Source organism: Panthera leo, chromosome A1, assembly GCF_018350215.1.
Source record: "Panthera leo isolate Ple1 chromosome A1, P.leo_Ple1_pat1.1, whole genome shotgun sequence".
Taxonomy (NCBI): Eukaryota; Metazoa; Chordata; class Mammalia; order Carnivora; family Felidae; genus Panthera; species Panthera leo.
Window position 1 is genome coordinate 205,728,895 of NC_056679.1, and position 23,883 is coordinate 205,752,777.

Genomic DNA, 23,883 nt, shown 5'->3' on the forward strand with positions numbered 1-23,883 from the left:
GGAGGGGTTGTGGGAGGGGGCATGGGCTAAATGGGTAAGGGGCATTAAGGAATCTACTGAAATTATTGCTTCACTATATAGTAACCAATTTGGATGTAAATTTTGAAAAATAAAAAATAAAGTTAAAAAAAGGAATTAGAAAATATTTAATTTGAAAATGAAATGCAACACACAAATCTTATAGAATAAAGTGAAATCAGTTTTCAAAGGGAAATTTAAAAACCTTAAAATGTGTGTTAAGAGGGAAAAGGCTGAAGACAAATGACATGTTTACTAAATATTTAAAAAACTAAACCTACATGAAAAGAAAGTGATAAAGTTAGGAGTAGAAATTAATAAAACAGAAAACAAACATGACTAAAGAGAAAATCAATAGACCAAAAATTAGATCTTTGAAAAGACTAATAAAATTGAGAAACCTTAAGGCACAGAGAGAATAATTATTAGTAATAACAATTTTAATATGAAGAATAATAAAGAAGACATCACTAAAGAGGCTACAGAATCTAAAAATACCTTAGAAGCATACTTTGAGAAACGTTATGCCCCAAAAAAAGAAGAAAAAAAAGAAATGGACAAATTCCTAGAGAAAGAAGCTTAGCAAAAATGACATAATTAAAGACATAGATAACCTATAAGTCTTATTTCTGTTAGATTCATTGTACACGGTATTAAATCCTTTACTCCTCAAACACTCAGAACCATATTGGACTTACCGGTAAATATTTTAAAATCATATCAATCTTAAACAAACTCTTCCACAATATAGGAAAAGAGCTAACAACTTGTTTAATCTGGCCAATCCAATCTTAACACTAAACTTTGACAAATATGTTTCAAGAATATTAGTACAGGCTAATATTTCTCATGAAAATAGAGACAAAAACCCTAAATATATACCAGCCAATCAAATCCAGGTATTCCCCAAATGCACCAATTCTCAAAATGCAATGGTGACTTGAGATTCAAAAATCAATTGATGTTATCTCCAGATGTGATCCTGTCAGACAAACCCCAAATGATGAATATTCTAAAAGTAGGTGGTCTTTATTCTTCAAAATTGTCAATGCCACTAATGACAACGAAAATTTAGGAATCTGTCCTTGTATTAAGAGAGACAGTTGAGGGTGCCTGGTTGGCTCAGTTGGCTAAGCATCTGACTCTTGGTTTCAGCTCAGATCATGATCTCTCAGTTTGTGGGATCAAGCCCTGTGTCTGGCTCCATGCTGACAGTGTGGAGCCTTCCCAGGATTCTCTGTCACTCCCTCTTTCTCTGTCCCTCCCCCACTCTCTCTCTCTCTCTCAAAATAAGCTTAAAAAAAAAACAGAAAGAAAGAGAGACAATGATGGCTAAAGGAAACATGGGATCCTGGGCTGGACTCTGTAATAGAGAGGAAAATAAAAAAATCATGCTTCAAAACTTGGTTTAGAGAAAGAGCAGATTGGATAAACTGTGAAATTCTTCTACTGGGATTTATCTTTGTTTTCTTTCGTATATCTAAGCCTGAAACAACACTGTTTTTATTCAAACAGACTGCTTTACACTCTCCTATGAGAAACGATAGGGCCAATGGAATCACTCAGGAAGTCAATTAGGCATATTCCATGGTGTCAGTAAAAGGTATTTCGAGATCTCTTTTCCTATGATACCTATCATTTTCCTATGATACCTATAAAGGTATCATGTCCACAGCATTTTGAGGGTCTTGCTTAGTGATCTACCCCTGGGATTGCTCACCCACCAGCCTATTTTGTAATTGTTGCCCCCCACCGATTTCCTCTATTATTGCTGGAAAGCAGAGCAGAAACAGTACTTTTATTCAAGCAGTTTCATTCAACCATCTAGCCCTTGTAGAATAATGAAATCATCACAGTTTTGTAACTAATTCTCTGCTCCTCTCTTTGTTTTCCTGCCTCCTCTGACATATATCTCCCCAGTGCCCAGTTGGGTAACAACACCTATTCATCCCTAAATGTCAGCTATAGGAGAAACCATAAAACCAAAGCATTTGTGTATTATAATAGTACCCGAGGTAATTTCAGCTTCAGGCTGAATACAAATCTTTTCCTCACATCCTCTTGAATTGTATTCTTTATATCTGTGATCAAAACAGATTGGGAAGCTTAATTGACAGTAGAAATTCAAATGGATTGATGGATGTTAAAAAATTTTACGATGGGGGAGGAGGATAGGGAAAGTGTTTGGTTAAATGAATATGGCTAAAAGATTCTATTTATTCCCATCTAGGAAGCTCCAAGAATTTCTATTGAACATAGCAATTGGCCATATAAACTTATTTCATCAATCTCCTGTTATGACAGGAAAGAAATAAAATGTTGTAAATCCAAAAGGACAAGAAGAACAGAGGAGATGTCAGCAGACGTAATATTTCAATAATTTTTGGAAACAAAGCAAATGGAAGAATGGTAGGTGACTCAGAATGGAGCAAGCTTACGTGCTAAAAGGCACACAGAGTGAGTACCAAAAAGGAGTCCCTTTTTAACCTGCAGAGCCCTGTGGAGGCAAAGGACTTGGAGGCATCAGGTTACCTCGCTCAAGACAAGCAAGTACCTCCCCATCTTCTTCCAGCAGAAGACACTAGGCTTGGAAAATCAAACCTTACACAAAGATCAAGGATAAGAAATGACAAAATTGTCGATGGACATAAACAAGCAATTATTTTCCTTGTAATTTATTTACAATACATGTTGGTTTAAATCAGTTTCACCACTTTTTTTTTCATTATCATTCCCTAAGAAACTTCTTCCACTTCTTTTTCCCTAATTGCTCATCCCCCAATGAGATTTTGACACCCATGATATATTGTATACCTGCTTATATATTGTATGCATATATGTACTTTAAACATAAAAACAAAAAATACAAAGTTTACTTTTTGCTCAATGCAGATTTTAGAATGACTACTTTTAAAAGTTAAAAGTTGAAATATTAAAAAGCTATTGTCATGTAACAGCTTCATGATTATTGCTCAGTAAATTTTAATGTAACTTATTTAGTTCTATAAATTGTAATCTATAAAATGAATATGCAAATTGGAAACATAATACACAGTTATAAGAGATTTTTAAACTATTCTTGTTTTTTTTTTTTGGTAATTTACAGTTGACCCTTGAACAATGCAAGGGTTAAGAGTGTCGATTCCCTGCACTGTAAAAAATCGACATGTAACTTTTGATTCCCTTAAAATTAACTAATAGCCTACCATTGACCAGAAACTCTACCAACAACATAAACATTTGATTAACAGATATTTTGTATATGTATCATATGCTATATTCTTACAGTAAAGTAAGCTAGAGAAAGGAAAATGTTATTAAGATCATAAGGAAGAGAAAATACATGTATAGTATTGTACTATACTTGTCAAAAGAAAATTTGCGTGTAAGTGGACTCAGGTAGTTCAAACCTATGTTGTTCAAGAGTTAGCTGTAATTTAAAAATTAAATTGCTTAAGGGGCGCTTGGGTAGCTCAGTTGGTTGAGTGTCTGACTTTGGTTCAGGTCATGATCTTACAGTTTGTGAGCTCGAGCCCCACCTCAAGCTCACTGCTGTCAGCGCAGAGCCCGCTTTGAATCCTCTGTCACCCCTCCCCTCTTGTGTTCTCTCAAAAATAAACATTTTTTAAATTAAATTACTTAAAAATTATACTAGTGGACCAAACTCTTAATTTTTGCTTGATATGGGTAAATAACTTTTAAATAGCTGCCAGATATTCATTTGGATATTGTCAACATTTTCTTTCTTTTCAGCACTTGATGTGACATTGAATAACTTGTAGAATTCAATAATAAAATATAAATTATTTTTATTTCATTCTCAAAGCCTAATTCACACATAAAAACGCTGAGGTCAAACATAAATAACATCTAACGAATATGCCTTCTCTTGCAATATGCATCAAGACAGACGAAGCAATCGAAGAAAAGAAGTCATCTGCTCATCATGGATTTAGCACTAATCTTGTAAACATTCTGTGTATCTTCCATAAACTTAATGTCAGTGGTGCTTGCAAGATACCCAAGAGACCCAATAAAAGAAGTTAAATTCTAAGGAATAATGTTCTATTGGTAAGGCTAACCTTTACAAGGCCACAGACAATTGTAATATCTAAGAATTTTTCACCACCCCCCAACAATCAATTTTCATCCTCTTGAGGGCAATGTTACCCCTCTTGTGAATGCATAGTTTACAGCACAAACTATAACAGCAGTGTATTATGGAGTTTACATGAAAGCCATAGCAAAGAGATCTGGAAGGGGGATAAATGGAGTTATACGGGTACCAGTAGTAAGAAATACAAAGATAAAAAACAAAGCACACAAAACAAAAAAGAGAAGAAAGAAAAGAAAAACAATCCAGCTCTAATTTGAAAGTGACTGGTCCTGGAGAGAAGATGAGAGAGTAGGAAAGGGTAAAGTAGTGATGATGTTTTGTTGCCTTAAAACTTTGAGTTCTGTTTTTTTAAACAATATAAATAGATGTCCTTAATAAAATAAAGGAAATACTTTAATTAAATGTTAAATTAAACTGCCAAGATTATTTATTAGATCCTTGCTCTTGCTTTTAGATCTAGTTTATAAAAAGGTTTTTCTGATTACATTCAAAATATTACAAGTCTATTAAAGGAAAATAAGCATAACAGAATGGTTTGGGGGTGGATATGGGAATGCTAATAGCTAATTGCTAATGTACCCAGAGACTGAGATTCTTCTTATTAATAATAGTCTGCCTGCATTAAAAATGAGGGCTGTACAGATCAGACACATGAAAATGTGCTCAGCATCACCCATCATCAGGGAAATGCAAATCAAAACCACAATGAGATATCAACTCACACCTGTCAGAATGGCTAAAATCAACAACACAAGAAACAAAGGTGCTGGTGAGGAGGTGGAGAAAGGGGAACACTCTTGCACTGTCAGTGGGAATGCAAAACTGGTGCAGCCGCTCTGGAAAACAGTATGGAGGCTCTTCAAAAAATTGAAAAGAGAACTACCCTATGATCCAGCAATTCCACTACTGGTTATAAATCTAAAGGAAGCAAAAACAGAATCTTGAAGAGACATTTCCCCCACGTTCTTTGCAGCATCATTCACAATAACCAACCTATGGAAACAACCAGTGTCCATCAACAGATAAGTGGATAAAGAAGTGGTGTGTGTGTGTGTGTGTGTGTGTGTGTAATGAAATATTAGCCACTAGAGAAAAGGAAATCCTGTCATTTGTGATAATGTGGATGAGACTTGCTGGCATTATGCTAAATGAAATAAGCCAAATAAAGACAAATATGGTATAATATCACTTATATGTGGAGTAGGAAAAAAAAAAATCAACCCCTTAGAGAGTAGAAAAATGCTTGCCAGGTGTTATTGAAAGGGAACAGGTGTACCTTATGGAATGCAAGGGCAGAAAATATAGCTGAGCCTCATGACAGACAACATTTATACTCTGTAGGCATATTTCTTCAACTCCCCACTTCATTCTTCTTTGTCTCTGCAGAGGTATTTTCTGCCTCTCTTTGCATATGGCTTAAATAAGGTTCACATTATGTCTAACTGCAGTTCCAATTCCTAACCTTGGCACATAAAATCCAATTGACTCATGCCTCATGCTGGCCCATCAACCCTGCCCAAGAGGCAGACTCATGAGACCTACAGCAGGATTAGATTTTCCTGCTGACAAGGAAAATCTTTCCTGAGACAAGGCTGTACAGATTTTCTCTAATAAAGCATAGGGACAAGAGAAAATAGAAGCAGAGAGAATGACCCACAATTTTTTTTAGAAGAAACGGTATTTTACAAATATTAAAGAAATGCTGCTAAAAAGCTATATAATTTGCTCATTTGGTTTGTTTTCTCTCTCTCTTCTGCCCAATAGATGATGAACTCCATGAAAGCAGGATTTTTTTTTTCCTTGTCTTAGTCACTGTCCAATGCCTAGAACAGTGCCTTACGGTAAATTTTTCGTGAATGAGTGAACAAAAGGCTTTAAATAATGATAACAGCGATGATTATAATAAATGTGAACTGAAGAAAAGAGTGCATGCACAAGAGAGGCTATAATTTCTGAGATAAATTTCTTATAATTTTCAGTATTTTTCAGAATTCATTTTTTCCAGCCAACTATTTGTATCTTTTAACTAAAGTTCTTGAAATTAACAAACTTATTCATTTTTTGCTCTTTAAGTCTCAACATAATGTTTGGTGTATAACAGGTGCTCAGTGAATATGTATTGATCAGAATGGGTGAGTAGATACTGTTGCTCTTATGGCACTAAGAAAAGTGCTTTGCAAGCCATGAGATGCCACCCAAATATCAAATTGTTATTGTCAGCATAGTGGACCTTTAGGCTGAATGTTTACATGACCCTGAATTCATATTTGAAACCTAATCCCCAATGTGATGCTATTTGGAGGTGGGGATTTGGGAGGTGATGAGGTTGTAAGAGTGGAGCCCAATGAATGGGATGAGTGCCTTAAAAAGATAAAAAAGATTCTAGACAGTTCTTTTGCACCTTCTACCATATGAAACTGTAACATGAAACAGCCAGGAAGTGGGTCCTCACCAGATACCGAATCTGCCGGCACCTTGATCTTGGACTTCCAAGCCTCCAGAACTGTGAGGAATAAATCTCTGTTGTTGATAAGCCACTCAGTCCATGGCATTTTGTTTCAGCAGCCAGAACGGATTAAGACAAGAAAATTCGGTAATAGTGTTCAAGATGCATGGGATAGCTGTATGTCATGGAACCAACTAGGAAACTGATTCAACAGTTTGGACAAGACCTATTTGACCTCAGTCAAATCTTGAGAAAAATATGTAAATATCTATTGTAAGATGTACCAGAAGCCAACAGTAAATTGAAAGACGGTCATTCAGTTTGACAATAGTTCTTGTAGGCCCATTGTATTTGTAACTCATGTTGCAAAGAGTGACATTAATGAAGAATAGCACTTAAGTAATTAAATATAGTCCTTTTAGACTACCCCGGAAATAATTTTAGTAGGAAAGGAAAAGAAAAGAGCATGGTAGCCTGAGGTCCAAGGCACACTTCTACTTCCTCCACTTGAGAGTTTTGATCTTTGATTCTCCGGGTGAAATAATTCAATTTGTAATTTTACTTTACTCACACACTGACTGACAAAGTACACTCTGAAGGGCCTGTGAAATAGATGGGGTCATTAGCCTTAACTCTAATAAGAAATTATAGTATTTTTCCTGTAATGATAAGTTGGCATGTGAATGCTTAGCATATGAAAAAGCCTTCAGATAGTCAGCAGCCTCCACTGTTCATTATCTTATGTTTGGGGTTATTTTCTTGGCAGAAAACACCATTTGGCTGTGAATCCGTCATCATTAAGAGAGGAATAAAGATTTTTAAAAGAATACATATTCTCCTTCTGGAAAAATTATAATTGCTCCATTTTAACATTCCACGTCCTGGCTCTAATTTCCTTCAACACCCTTCTGTTCCTTTACAAGTAAAGGCGTTCTCTCCTGGTCAGTCTACACATTTAAGCTCACCAGCAACTTTCTGCATTATACAGATACAGAGCATTTTATTGAAAAATGTATTCCATGTCACCAGCCAACACTTTAGAAGGCCTGCAGTTGCTGAAACAGTTCGGCTGGCGGATTTCACAGCATGCTTTGTTTCTCAGCAGCATGTGTCCAGATACTGTTTAGAGAGCACTCGTATTCGTGCCAGAGGCGTACCTGAGCGTAATTGCACACATTCAATTCCTAGCTCTGGGACAATCACCTGTTCGTCTTACATAGAAGACTATTTCTACTTCTACTTCTCAAAGCCAACTGGACACTGTGGTTCTATTGATCAGACCAGAAATCTCTCCCTCTGGGTTTCAGGGTTCAGAACACTTTTTCTGTAAAGGGACAGACTCATTTCTCTGCCCTTCTCGTAGCCCATATTACTTAACAACCCTACTTCGGCTGGTCCTTTTGGCTTCTGACTTTCTAGGTTGTGACTGCTAGCATTTGCCCTTTGCTCCAAATACCGTGACCATGGGAAAAACATATTTCATTTTAGGGCCTCATAGAACCAACTAGAGAAAGAAGTGTACATAAATGGTGTATTATTACCATATATTTTTTTCTCCTATTTATCTTATCAGATACTCAAGGGTGAAACTCCTACCACCCCCAAAGTGCCTTCAATGCTGGTCTATTGTTTTCCTTCTTAGCCTGAAATTTCAATCTTTAAAGTCTCAAAATGGTACAAGAGAAAGACAACAGACTGTGAATCTGAGACCTGTACTCTGGTTCTGACTTACTCTGGTCTTGGGTAAGTTACTACCATGCATGTTAAAACATGTTACTTTGGAGCAGTTGTCTCCTGCTTTACTTCAAAGAGTCTTTAGACCTGCTCAGATAATCATTTCCCACTACATGGTGAAAATATAAGTTGTTTGAGGAGTATTTGTTTTAGCTGTTTTCCATATTTGGGATATAATTAATATTTTTTAAAGTTTTCCACTGTTTTGAAAAAGTTTGAAAAATACTTAGTTTCAAAAGAAGAAAGAATTTCAATGAAGTCCTGTGATTTGCTCAAGATCACATAGTTGTTGCAGAATCAAGAGCGAAACGTAAGTCTCCACATTCTCAATCCCCACAGTTTTCTTTTTCCATTGCACTACTTTGCTGTGCTTCACCTTAGCATAATATTCCTATTAGCCAATCTCAAGCTATATTGTGAACCTCTCTGGAAGCATAATCATCATTAGATGGAAAGAGCACACTTGCCATTGCTATTTTAAATCTTCCCAGATTAAATTTGTATTTGCTTTTGCTGGTTGACGGAGATGCTTTTTCTATCATAAACATTTCTATAATAAACTGTATCCAGCAATCTCACTAAATTCATTTATTAATTTTAATGTGTCTGTAGATTCTTTGGGATTTTTCTATCTACACAAGTAATACCAGAGGATCTCCAGTACAGTATTGAGAAGTGGTGATAGCAGGCATCCTTCTCTCTTTTCTGAACAAAGGAAGAAACTCTGCAATATTTTTCCATTAACTATGATGTTAGCTACAAGTTTTTTGTAGACTCCTTTGTCAGAATAAGAAATTTATTTTCTGTTTCTAATTTGATGAAAGTTTTAATCGAGCATAATTGTTGAGTTTTTTTTAACTTTGAATTGTAGTGTAGTTGACATATAAGATGTTAATTTCAGATGTACAACATAGCAGTTCAACAATTACACGCATGAAATCCTCACCACGATAAGTTTAGTTATCATCTGTCACCATACAAAGTCGTTAAGTTTTAATAAATTCTTTTCTTCATTTATCAAATGGTTATAAGATTCTCGGGTTCTGTTTTGTTTACTTTATTCTGTCTCACACCATTTATAAAAATACAGTATAACTACAGAGGATTAAAAGACTACTCACAAAATCTAAAACTGCAAGAGTGACGAAAATTTAGGAATGTACCTGTGACTTCAGATTTCTTAAACCAAATAATTTCTGTAGCAAAAGAAAAATTATCCAAAACAAAAGCTATGAGGACAGAATCACCAAATTAGATTACCTTAAAATTAAGATTTTTTTTCTCTTCAAACACACGATCAATAAAACTAACACATACGTGACAAACTGAGAAGAGATCCTTAAAATTTTTTACATCATCAGTATATAGGAAATCAAGCAACAAAAGAAAAGAAGCACAATAGAAAAATAATCAGGGAATATTAATTGTTAATTCACAGATAGGAAACCAGAAGGTCCAGTGAGAACACAGGGATGCTGAAATTCACTATTGAAATTCACTGCTTAACCAACCACAAGACATCACATTACACATGTCAGATGTAACATCAAATGCTAGGGAGACCCTGCTAGTGAGAAACCCTCCTAAGCTGCTGCTAAGAGTGTAAATGTGTAGAGTTTTTCCAAAGAGCAACCTGGGTGCTTTTAGGAATTTTCTCACTAATTCACAATGAAAATTACCTTGTGCTTATAGTTGAAGGGAGTCAAAGTGAACAAAAGTAGGCGCTGAGAGAATGGATAAGTAAAATGTGGTTGATACAATGAATGTCAAAGTGAACAAAACTAGGCACTGAGAGAGTGTATAAGAAAAATGTGGTTGATATAATGAATGTCTATGCTCCAACAGATTTACCTTGAATAAGGCTCAGAAGCATAATGGTGAATGAAGAAAGTAAGAAACCAAATAAAACATTTAGCAAAGCACCATTTCTGTAAATTACAAAAATATACGTGGAAAAATGAGACTGTATTTTTGAAGGATACACATATATCTAAATAATCCTATGTAAGAACAGGCATCAAATACATTAACACATGTAACTAATCTAGGAAAAGAAATGAAACAAGATCCTTGGGAGAAAATACTGAAATAAATAAAAGAAGATCTTGCACAGACCAGTAATGATATGGCTCTATAAACTGTGGAATGTGATCTATTCTGTGTATTTGAATCTTTAAAAAATATGTGATGTCACTTACAAAATTACAAAGTTATATATGTACACATATTCCTGTGCATGTGTATACTTACAAAGAGAGAGGCACACACACATATACATATAATATGACTGGGAGTATTTACTCCAAGTATTGGAGTAAATACTGGTTATTAAAAATGATTTTGTCTGGTTATTAAAAATGATTTTAATTTTCCTCTTCACATTTTTCCATATTTTCTAAATCTTCCTCAATAAATATTCTATAATCAGAAAAAAATAAGAATCAATACATATTTTAATTAACTGGACACATTCCTAAAGGGAAGACAATTTTAAGCAATGTATTCTAAAGGGGTTTTCAAAAGTGGAGTCAGAGATTTTTTTTCTGTTACAATATCCCTTGAGTGGGAAAATCATTGAAAATTCAGGACCCTGTGTAATATCTCACACAGAGTTTCAGTATTACTGCTGAAGTAATCATTTGCAAAGTCCAGAGTTTCCACAGTGTGTTTATTTTAACAACATGTTGGATCTCTGGGTTAGGACCTTATGTTAGCTAGCAATAGGAGGGAGGAAGCTTGTTTGGATTATCATATAAACCCTTTTTGTTTTGAGAAAGTCCCTATTATTTTTTCAGCCATTTGCAAATAAGCTCTCTGGACACCACAGACTCTGTTTACAGGTGAGTGATATAATGATTTCATTTGTAATCTTAATATTTCAGAGTTATGGATCATGTTTCCAACAAATGTACCCTTTCATGCGTGAAAATACATAACTCAGATTATAGCCACTTATTTGCCTTTCTACCTAGTTTAAATCTCAAAAGAACTAAAACATCATGTCTCTTAAAGAACTTCCAGAGAACTACCTTGTTGAGATCAAGTTTTTTCTATGAGTTACACTAGAGTTAAAAGTAAAGCAAACATACCCTTTAGTCAAAAGATGAGTCATACTCCTGGACACCCAGCCTATCCTAGCAATGGTACATATCATTTTTTGAGCCTCTGGGGAATGACAGAAGAACGAAATATGAAATAAAGAGATTCAAGAAATTTACAAGGAGATGGAAAGGAAGAACCTGCAGCTGGGGGCAAACTAGAACATCCTTTGAACTGTCAGGTAAGATATGCTGAACTGCCTTACAGATAGATCGTTCATGTGAGGCGTGTACATCAGAAGGTGACAGGTCAGAATAAGATGGACTTCACTCTACACTAGAATTCTCTAAATGCTCACAAAGCTGTCTTCAATGGTTCAGTGGGATCACTGACTTTTAGAGTACAAGGGAGGTGGCAATTATAAGAAACTAGAGACTTGGTACTCTCCCACCATGGCACCACAGAAGATTTTTTCTATTTTCCTCTATTCGCTGAACATTCTTTTGTTCCATGTCTCTATGAAAATGGTATGGTAATGGGTAAAATGCCCACATATAATTTTAGATGTTTCAAAATGCCCAGAGATGTTGGAAATTCATAAATAAGGAAACATTTGATATTTTATGCTGGGTCATGGTAATAACAAAATTAGAGAAATAATTATCTTTATTTGAATGAAAATTAATCCTTTTAACATGAAAAAATTTTTCCTCATAACAATAAAATGTTATCAAATGAGAAGATACCAGTTAGTTCTTTTATTAGCATCTCCTCAAATCAGATGCTTTGACATTACCATCTTAATTTATAGCATTTTCCAAATTGCCTCAGAACAGTTATACCCAGAGAAGAGATCAGAATAATTTTATAAGGATTCTGTTCTTGCGATTTTTGATATTAGTTGGAATAAAGTCCATCTTTGCTTTTCAAGTTTTTGGAAGTTGAAACAGATACTTTCTGCTGAGAACTGAGAACTGGTAGTCTCTTGTAATTCAACTTCCCCCAATCATCTACATGTTAATTCAACAAAATGCTTTAAAATTTTGTTTTCTCTGCAATTGAAGGAACTATTCTGGAAGAAAACCATTTCTTCAAAATGTATGAGAGAAGTAAATAAATAAACAACAACAATAAAACCCTCTTCTGTTTAGGCTTCCTTGTTGATCCAGTTCCTATATGAGAAGATCCCAGTTTGGCTATGAGAGGGTAGAGTGGTGGTCAGTCTAGTGGTTGGTTAACAGGGAAACCTCACATTCTTTAGGAGTCTAAGCTCTCAAGGATCCTGAAGCCAGTGAAAAAATACCCAATCTGGAGTTTGGGTCTGATGTTTAAGACTCATTCTATTCCGTCTAATCATAAGCTAAATTCTGTCTGGACACTCTTTGTCCCAATGTCCTATGGTTCCGGGCTGCCCAGGAAAATTAAGAAAGATAGGTTACTAACCAGGGAACCAAAATCAGCAGGCAAGTGTAGCAATCTTTAATTTTTGCAATTCAAATAGCCTAGGGAAGTAGTAGCTTATAGATAAGTAGCAGCTTATCTATGAGTTACATTTAAAAAGCTTGGATGAAAAGCATAGGAAGAATGTTCAGTTTCTGTCTACCTTCCCCAGACAGTGATAATGTATTCTGTTCTTTGTGTCTCACTCAATGCTGAGCAGTACACAATGGATACTCAAATGTATGTCAATTCCATTTTAAATTGAAGGACATTCTGTCACGTGTCAATAGTTTTGGTTGCTTTTATGGTAGCTTTTTTCTCTGAGCTTGTAGGAGAGTTCAAAAATCTCACTGGTTTATTAAGAAGAAGTGCTCTAATATTTGAGCATATTGAAGAAATAATTATTACATCTGATCCCAAACTCTTAGTTTGAATGAAGATTTACAAAATGATGAACCCATTTTTTTTTGGCCGAAGTATCCTCTTATCACAACTAAGAAATGTAAGATATTAAAATACATTAAAAAATACATTAAAAATACATTAAAAATACATTAAAAAATACATTAAAATATAATCAGAAACTTACCCTCTGAAACATTTGAGGTGGCCATATTTCAGTAGGGCAATTTGGCAATACTTATTAATATTTTAAGTTTCACATGATTTGACTAAGTCACCTACTGCTAGGAACACACCCATTGGTCCCATGCATATACTACAAAAGTATATATACTAAGATACAATATGAAGGTGTTTATGGCAGTGTAGGTGTAAACTAAATGCCTAAAATTAGGATAATAGTTAAATCCAATGTAATACACCCATATTGGTATAAAACTATGCAACCATTAAAAAGATGAAGTAGATATGCATCTATCAATATAGAAAGATAGTCAAAGTGTATTATGAAGTGAAAACAGCAAAGTACAGAGTAATATACATCACATGTCCTATTTATGTGCATATATTTAAAGAACATGCATATGTATATGTGTAAGGTAATGTACAGAAGAATTTTTCTTCCATTGGATACCTATAAAAAGATAAAACAATGATTATGTGTGGGGACTGATTCTGGCTACAGGTAAAAGAGAAATCTGGCCTTGTATTTTTATTTCTTGCCTGTTTAAAAATTTCAAATATAAGCATGTGTTTTTTTTATTTTTTGAAAGTCAGCAGAAATTTTCTGGTTGATTATATTATAAACCATCTTAATTTTCTTCTTCATACATTTTGATACAATTTAAATTTTTTTTAATGTTTCTTTATATCAGAGACAGAGAGAGAGAGAGAGAGAGAGAGAGAGAGAGAGAATGAGTGGGGGAGGAGCAGAGAGAGGGAGACACAGAATCTGAAGCAGGCTTCAGGCTCCGAGCTGTCAGCATAGAGCCCGACATGGGGCTTGAACTCGCAAACTGAGAGATCATGACCTGAGCTGAAGTCAGACGCTCAACCGACTGAGCCACCCAGGTGCCCCACATTTTGATACAATTCAGAACTTAATAAATGTTATCAGATAAATAAGAGGTGGACTAACCAAATAAATTACAAGTTCTTTAAAAGAAATCCAAATCTCAAAAGGTGTAATTTTTTATTTCAGTGAACTGTTATAACAAACTAGAGGTAAAGCAGTTATGCTACAAACCATCACTCGTGAAAACAATGGAAGACAATTAGACAAGCTCATTTCTAAAATCTATGAAATATCCTTAATTTGACAGAAAATTTAAGGACAGTTATTACAAAATGGCTGTAATTATGGACTCACATTATTATATTCCTATTTCATAAAAACCAATTTCTAAACTGTTTCCCAGACTCCATTCAAAAATATTTACTCATTAAATGCTATGCTTGCTCTCATTCTTCTTAATGCTGAAATGAATAAAACAGACAAAAGAGATCAACCACCATGCTGTTTGCACTCTAAGGAGGAAGGAAAGGGGCACCTGGGTGGCTCAGTTGGTTAAGCAGCCAACTGTTGATTTTGCCTCAGGTCATGATCTCACAGTTCATGAGTTCGAGCCCTACATAGGGCACTGACAGAACTGAGCCTGCTTGGGATTCTCTCTCCCTCTCTTTCAGCCCCTCCTCTATTCACTCACCCTCTTTTTCTCTCAAAATAAACAAATAAACATTTTAAAAAAGAAGAAGGAAAAGGGGAAGAGGAGATATTTATTTAAACTTCAGTAATTTATGTATCAGGAGGGGATGTATAACAAAGAAAAACAAAGCAGTGAAGGAGGGTAGGAAACACTGGTGGAAAATTGCAATTTCAAATAAAATGTTCAGAGATCTGGTTTTATTTGTAGGATGAAAAGTAACTAAAGTCATATTTTTAATTTTTTTTAATATGAATAGCCTTATTTAATATCAAAACATATTTTTGGTCTTCACATGATCCTCGCTTCTACTTAAGAGCCCCTAATTTTGAAAAATGCATAAACAATAGCTATAATTAAATTTGTTGCACTCTTAAATGTTATTACTAACTTGAAAAGCTAATTTTTATTGAGTGATGATTCCATGCCAAGGATTGTCCTAAGCACTTTACATAAATTTTCTTACTGAATTCTAGCAAAAACCTTATGAACAAGGGAGAGTATTATTGCTATTTTACAGATAACGAAACTGAGACACAGAGAAATTAGATGAATGCCATTTTACCTCTTTAAATGAAAGTTACAGCAGCATTTTCTATATATACTTAATCATGTTGCATGTTTTGTGAGAGATACTAAGATCAACATAGCTAGGGGCGCCTGGGTGATTCAGTCAGTTGGACGTCCAACTTCAGCTCAGGTCATGATCTCCCAGTTCACGGGTTCGAGCCCCGCATCAGGCTCTGTGCCAAGAGCTCAGAGCCTGGAGCCTGCTTGGGATTCTGTGTCTCCCTCTCTCTGCCCCTCCCTCGCTTGTGCTCTCTCTCTCTCAAAAATAAATAAACATTTTTTTTCAAAAGAAAAAAAGATCAAAATAACAACACTGGGAGCAGAAGTGAGTGATTTTGCAAATTCCTTTCAATAGCTCACAGATCGTCAAGGCTCCACAGCACACAGAGGGGAACCACTGGTCAAAGTTTTCTCTGGCATTCAGTTACATCTGGAAAAACCCTCTTGTGGCCGGGGTGGTAGAGTTCAAAGCAACTAGATGTTCCAGTTACACAATCATTAATGTGATTAGAAGTTCAGTGAAAGGGTGCACCTTATCCAAGAATGAGGAGTCTTCGGCTCTTAGTTGCCATGTAGTCTCAACATTATTGTACCTCCTTAAGCCCCAGTTCATTATCCAGAAAATGAGGGGGTTTAACCTGGAGATTTCAAAGATCCATTTCAGCTCTAACTTCTGTGACTCCATAGGTAGAGACAGTTAAACATTGAACTCTCTTTAGCAGGTTTCTAGGATACCAAGAAATTAGAGCTTCCAGAAAAATGCTCCAAACTCCTCCCCCAGTCCAGAAAAGTATGAAAACTTGCCACGTAATTGAGGGTACTGCCCACACAAAATTCCATTTGGGAATGAAGTGTAATACAAATGTATATACTGCAACACTTTGTCTTATAGCCTGTCACTAACAGCTCAGAGAAACTTACTAGTACTGGGAGTTGTAACTATGGGAATATCCACTCTAAAAATATAAGTAGGATCTTAAAAAAGAAAGTAGGATTCGTAGTCATGAGCATGGGAATTTATAGGTGTAAACTTGCGTTAAGGGGGGCGGGGAGGTGCAAATAATTTCTAAGATCATAGCTGAGTCTGTAACTGAGAGTGACTTGTAAAGTTTTACCCCCAACAACTGTTTGATATGTATTTTATCATTCCCCTTCAGGGCTTAGAGGTTTCAAGGCATGGCCAGACACTCCATCTTGTATTTCATCCTCCTGAGTGCTCTGATTGACAAGTGCCAACCCTGTTTCTGTGATCATTACCCATGGAGTCAGTGGTCCAGCTGCTCAAAAACCTGCAATTCTGGAACCCAGAGCAGACAGAGGTGGGTGCGAGCTATGACGATTGACTTTGTGCCATGGGAAACCTCACAGACAGACTTAGCAATATCAAAAGTGCCACACCAAGCAATGAGGAAGAAAAAAGCATATCTCAAAGTAAGAAATCATGGGATTCGATTTGGATGGAATTTGAGGTCTTTTCCACATACGGTTGAAAGGAAGTCTACATTTGTTCTCTCCATAAAATCAAGGAGCTTCGAAGAAATTTAATTAAGAATGTGTGCAATATTTTCTGTTGACTATTTAACTTGCTAAGAATCTCTACTGAAGCCTTTTTTCAATCAGTGTATAGCTCCACTTGCCTACAGTTAGTGAGTTAATTATAGAGAATTTTCTACTCATTAAACTGAGTCTAACAGGACCTCAATTGAGCAGCGCTATTAGCTATTAGCTTGATTGTCAGCAAGTAGAAGAAGGCAGGAAAACCGTGTTTAATTGAAAACATTTAATAATTCAGTGTTCTCACCGATTCAGACTACTTAGCCCCCACAGTTTCTTTAAAACTGTTCAATGCTTCTGTTCCATGAAGATGCTCACATGACTAGGGAAGAAAGGTATATATTTAATGTGCTTTAATCATTATAGGTTTTTAGAGACCTATTTTACAAAACTATTTTTGCATGCGCAGTATGAGTCTCATTAAAATCACCAACTGACTCCCCCAATAAACCATCCACTAAGTAGGTTAAAGCTTTAATAGTCCTTCACTCAAGAGTCCCTCAGTAGCTCTCCACTAGCTACCAAATAAGCACAACAATACACCCGGCTCTTCTCTACCAGCACCACCCGGGCCCATCCACTGACTCCTCCATGGATGCTTCCTGTTCTTCCACCTGTAATCTTGGCATGTGCCTTTCCCCCCGCATACCCTGCCCTTTGATGCCTGGAGGCATCACATGAATTTTTCAAGATTTATCTCTCCTATTATTTTTCTCTTTGGGTCTTTGGCCTCACAGCACTCTGACTCTGTCTCAATCATTATACTTATTACACTGTGTTGTCATAATGTAAGGAATTTGCAGCAACTTTCTTCTTTCTTTTCTTTCCTATCCAGTCCCTTCAGAGACTTCCATGACAGCCAGCTTCATGGATGTGTTTCCTATGCAGTCACACAGGACCACACTTAGAAGGGCTCCATGCTTGGCTTAATGCGCTGCCGTTGCTATCTCAAAATTCCTAATAATGTTTTAACAAGAGGCCCCTCATTTTCATTTTGCACTGGGCCCCAAAAATTATGTATCCAGTCCTGAATGCCGTTAAGTGGTAAGAACTGCATGGATGCCAACCTGCCTGACTTTCCAAAACAATTTCTTTCCTTTTATTCATCGTGGTCAATGCTCAGTGGTATTTTTCTTATGGGGATGGAACCACAGTGAATATACTCATTCTAAGCAGATCTTTTCTCACTATTACAGAAAAATCGTAGTTGATCAGTACTATCTGGATAACTTTTGTGACCAGGTTTGCACTAAGCTGGAGACTAGAGAATGTAACCTGCAACGTTGTCCCATCAACTGCCTCCTGGGAGATTATGGACCATGGTCAGCCTGTGACCCTTGTGTCGAAAAACAGGTAGGTGACCCATGGGCACCTTCAGGAAATCTGAATCACAATAAAAGATTTGGATGACCTGACAGGATCAACAATCACAGAAATACTCAATTTCCTCAGTTTCTGAAAATACACCATTCCAGCTTCCATTGAGGGAAAATTCCATTTAGCAATCTTTCAAAGGAAATTCTGCCCCCAGTATTGATATTGTTCTTATTGAGCTCTGGATTCCACTGCCTGTTCCCTCTGAGAGCTCAGAAAGCAAAAGCAGGTGCTAGAAAATGGGGATTTCAGTCCAAAATTTAAAATCAGACAAATGAGGGACATTAGATACACCCACGTGGCTCCATCGGTTAAGCATCTGACTCTTGATTTCAGTTCAGGTCATGATCCCAGGGTCATGGGATCAAGCCCCAAGTCAGGCTCTATGCTGAGCATGAAGACTGGAGCCTACTTAAGATTCTCTCTCTCCCTCTCTCTCTCTCTCTCTCTCTCTCTCTCTCCCCCTGTCTTGCACATGAATTCTCTCTCTCTCTCTTAAAAAAAAATGAGAGACATTAATCAAAAGACTGACTCGTGGCCCCGCTTCTAATTTCCCTCTCCCCATGGGAAAGTCCCTCAATTTGTTTATTGTTTCCAGCTGCAGTATTTACTCACTTCAGCTCATTCATGTAAGGGCATTGGCCCACAGAAACCCCAATCAGAGTGGGTGCTCAGTAGTCACACATTTGGGAAGAAAAAGGAACTCATTTGTGGAGCACCCACTGTCTGAGGGAAACTGTTCTAGGCCCTTGTTCACACATGAGACTGTACTTTCCTACCCATTTTACAGATGAGGAAGTTAGAGCTCATTAGGAAATAAGTAATTTTCCCAAGAATATGCCTCTGATGAGTAGAGACACTATATTTTGGAGCTGAATTTTTCTGACTTCAAAGTCAGTACTTTTTGATCTTGTCATGTGTCTATTCTTCCCTGACTCCCTGTTTTATTACTCACCATTTAAAATCCTTTAAAATGTGGAGAATATGTCAACCTTGTTTTCCATGTTGACTTCCTTATGCAAAAAACAAAAACAAAGACAAAAACCCCAAATCCCTTCACATTGATCACTTCACACTACCTTTGAGATATAAAAATGCTATTGTTACTCCCTGGAAGATTTACTGCGTGTGAGACACTCAGTAAATATCTGTGCATTTGATTTTGATATAATTTATTCTCATATGATTTCAGAGTTAGAAGTCTTAGAAATCTTTGGTCCTGCTTTCCCATTTTACAGTTTGGAAAACTGAGGCCCAGAGAGGTGATGACTTTCCTAAGGGCATGCAATAATGGAACTGGAAAATTCATTACTTAATTTAGGAAACATCACTAGAGGAAGAATATATATAGGCTTTGACCCTGACTCAGAGTTCCTCACCTTTCTCTCCTTTCCTTTCAGTTTAGGGTTAGATCCATCTTGCGCCCCAGTCAGTTTGGAGGACAACCATGTACTGAGCCCCTGGTGACTTTCCAACCATGCATTCCATCTAAGCTCTGCAAAATTGAAGAGGTTGACTGCAAGAATAAATTCCGCTGTGACAGTGGTAATGTACTATAAAAAAGGTTCAGGGGCGCCTGGGTGGCGCAGTCGGTTAAGTGTCCGACTTCAGCCAGGTCACGATCTCGCGGTCCGTGAGTTCGAGCCCCGCGTCAGGCTCTGGGCTGATGGCTCGGAGCCTGGAGCCTGTTTCGGATTCTGTGTCTCCCTCTCTCTCTGCCCCTCCCCTGTTCATGCTCTGTCTCTCTCTGTCCCAAAAATAAATAAAAAACGTTGAAAAAGAAATTTTACAAAAAAAAAGGTTCAGTCTCCACTAAAAATGACTTGACTAAATAGTCATTCCAATTGACTACCAGTAAAAGCCATGATAGAGAAGTCTAACCATATTTTAAGTATGGCAAGACAGGGGAGTTATGGTACCAATTGCCAAGCTATTCATGTATGAAATTATAGCTTTCAAGTTATAATCACTTTGACCATGTACATGATCCATTTACTCTTCAAGTACTGATGCCCAGGTCCCTACACTGTGATAAAGCAGGATGAAGAGAGGAGGAGGAAAAGGAAGAGAAAGTAGATACTTGTAAAACTCAGCTATTAATAAGCACAAATCCATAATCAGAATAAGCAGCTGAAAAGAATTACAGATATAAAAGATCTTCAATATAGTTTATTAAGAGAAGAATATTAAGATATATCAGGGGGATGACTACAGATGATGTGACAGATTTTCTTGGGTGGTCCATTGAAAGGCTCCAAAGGTAATTCCAAAAGGAAGATTGAAAATGATTTATTTATTTATTTTTTTATTATATATTGAAAATGATTTAAATGGTGGCAACACTCCCATCAAGTCCATTACTCATTCAGATATTTCAGTTTCATTAGATTAGATTTCAAATCTTGAATATATTACTTAATCATATGTATCCTCAATAATTAACAGCTCTTCAACACCACCATTTTGAACACTTTAAATCTGATTTCTGTGAACTTTTTCAGTTAAGGTCCAGACAGTAAATATTTTAGGCTTTTTGGCCATACATTTTTTGTTGCAACTACTCAACTCTGACATTGTAGCATAAAGCTGCCATAGACCATATATAAACAAATGGTCATGGCTGTGTTCCAATCAAATTTTATTTACAAAAACAGGCAGCAGGTGAGTTTTAGCCCATCAGCCATAATTCACTCACCTCTTATCTAAATAGTCAATTTGACATAAAAATTGGAATTCAGATGAATAAAACCCATATAATTTTTGTGTACTCTGGTACACAATGACAAGTAAAGTATTTATAACTTAAAGAGCAGATTTCAAATTCCATACAAAATTGACCCAGACCTTAGATCTAACATTTTCCTCCTCTTGCTCCTTGCTTACTGCCTTCAGCTTTGCTGGCCTCTTCAAAAGTTGGACAAGAATGCTGGCATCAGGATTTTTCTTCTGTGCCATCCCCCCACCCCCGACACCCGCCAAAACCTGGGATATGAGGATGGCACATGGGTAGGAAGACACACTTCACGGCTACATGCATAAGGTCATGTCACTAGTTGACAAAAGAGGGAATATGGAAAAAATCTTGATGGCAATGACTGAGCAGAATACGGACTTAGGTATTAAATCCAGAATATTAAGGTAAAGATTTAGAACTGAGGTGCAACTATTCGAAGCTTGAAGGGTAGTTTTGGAACAAATTACCGGAAAGAACTCCTTTCTTCCATGGATGTTAAATCTATGAAATTTACTACAAAAGGGCTTTGTTTAGGTCAAAATATTCACAAGTTTGAGAAGGCTTTAGATACATCCATGAGCCACCTATTCATAATAAGTGATTTCAGGAAAGCTAGTGGGGTAAGGACAGGTGATCAACAGTACACCCACAGCAAATGATAAAAATGTACTATTAACATGCACGTGCCATGTTTGGTAAGCTGCTCCAACCCTGAGCTCTCTTAGTAACCCCTGAGCTGCTGTCCAGATGCCTTCACCAGGAATCCCTAGATCTTCCCATGATCCAGCCACTAAGTGGCTAATCCCTGGCACAGATGTGGTTGGCATCCATTTTGATTGGGTGGTACCATGGCCTATTGGTTGTTAAATATTCCACCGAAGATTATATACTACTTTGCTCTTCTAAAACCATATGCTAATGCCACTCTCAAAGAGAATAAAAGATTAGATGGACCATTATTTGACTCAATAGGATGTTTGGCTTCAATTAACAAAGAACTGTTTATTCTAAAGAGAGTTTCCCCATAAGAGGCTCCTAAAAACTGAGAACAAACTGAGGGTTTATGGGGGGAGGGAGGGAGGGGTGGGTGGGTGATGGATACTGAGGAGGGCACCTGTTGGGATGAGCACTGGGTGTTGTATGGAAACCAATTTGACAATAAATCTCATAATAAAAAAATGAAAATAAAAAAGAATAGCCAAATTAAAAAAATAATAAAAAATAAAAAATACTTTTAATAAAAAAATAAACATTTAAATAAAAATAAATTAATTTAAAAAAATAGAGTTTCCCTCTTCCCTTTCTTCTCTCATGATTGCTGTTCAGAGTTCTCCAAGACTAAATATATGATTTCAATGCATACATGGATCTTTGAGAATTACCCATGAGGCTAATAATCCCCATGCACTATGCCAACTCCTCTGTCAAAATCCTAATTTTAAGCATAAACACTAGAGAGTTTATAGCTCATTATGCACATAACATACCACTGCAGTAACACAAATCAGTTCAAGTAAATAAGAAAAATATGTACGGTTTCTAAATGATGCACAGCTCTAGGTGCAAGTTTATATACGCATGCATTGGCTAAAGCACGCTGACTTCTGCAAATCCTGCACTATATCAAACTGCCCTTCGCCGTTCCCATTCCTTTCCTGGTATGAGACATATTTATGGCTCACAGTATCTCTCCCATTGTGCTTCCTATCCCATTGAGTCTCTGTGGCCTGGAACCATTCTCAGCTGTGTACTATCAGATCTATATCGCTCGCACCACCCACCCCTAAATATCGCTCAAAAGATGTCCTCTTGCTTTCATCCCTACCCTTGCTAATAGCTCCTCTTCAGTATCCCCAGAAGAACCAAATGGCTAGGTTTTCTTATATTCAAACAGATCTAGTACCCTACTCACAAAGCTAGGCTAATGAGAACTATATCCTGCAGGTATATCCCTACCTCTACCTGATAAAATGGGATTTCCTTCTCCTTTTACTGTAACCAAATCGAAAATTAGCTTTTGCTCAATTTCACTCAATTACAAGTGCGAAGCTCAAAACTTTTAAAAAATGTAATATTTGGGTTTTGTTTCCTTTGGACAAAGCATCTCTATTTCAAACTAAATTATACATTCTGTTCTGCCCTGAAAAAAGCAAACAAACAAAACACCAGAGATGTGCTATTTTAAAAACGGAGTATCTTTCGGGTTATATCTTGGGATTCACAGAAATTCAATTTTCTCAAAGTATTCAGTCTTGTGTGACTATGGTGCTCATAACAATAATTGTTTCTAATCATAGTCCAGATACAATGTAAAATGTTGAATAATCAAAGAACGAGACTTAATTACTTTCATTTTTCTCTACCTTCTTAGTGAAGATTATTTACCGAAAGAGTTGAAACTGAGTGCTTTCTGGGTAACTCTCTAGTAATAAAAAAATTAAATTCAACAGAATATCCAATTTCCCCAAAGCATTTCAGTTAGTCAAAATAGTCATGCATAGCTGCAGGAAGATGCTCATCACAACTTAAAGTAATTAACCAGATCATCTTGAGTAAAACATTTAATTTAATCTTGTTATCAGTGAGACCTGTACATAATTGTACAGACGCCAGAATCCCCGATTCTATGCCAAAGGCTAAGGGACAGGAGAGGGGCTGTCATTGTACATAAGGCATTTCAATTTCTGTAATATATACATATACATGGAGTCCAAGGATCCTTATGATATTCGGCAAATTTTAAAAGGAAGAT

At 36.4% G+C, this 23,883-nt stretch overlaps 1 protein-coding gene across 2 annotated transcripts in view; it reads left to right on the forward strand.

Moving 5' to 3' along the window:
* Positions 1–11,510: 11,510 nt before the first annotated feature.
* Positions 11,511–23,883, forward strand: part of C6 (complement C6) — a 64,836-nt gene continuing 52,463 nt past the window's right edge. Inside the window, exons 1-4 of one of the 2 annotated variants that reach the window (XM_042907897.1) lie at positions 11,511–11,595; positions 16,627–16,788; positions 18,220–18,376; positions 19,798–19,942. In XM_042907897.1, the coding sequence (XP_042763831.1) occupies positions 16,646–16,788; positions 18,220–18,376; positions 19,798–19,942 (445 nt within the window). In that variant the 5' untranslated portion in view covers positions 11,511–11,595; positions 16,627–16,645. Of the gene's footprint in view, positions 11,596–16,542; positions 16,789–18,219; positions 18,377–19,797; positions 19,943–23,883 lie in introns of those variants that run through there. The other variant, XM_042907908.1, reaches the window with a different exon arrangement.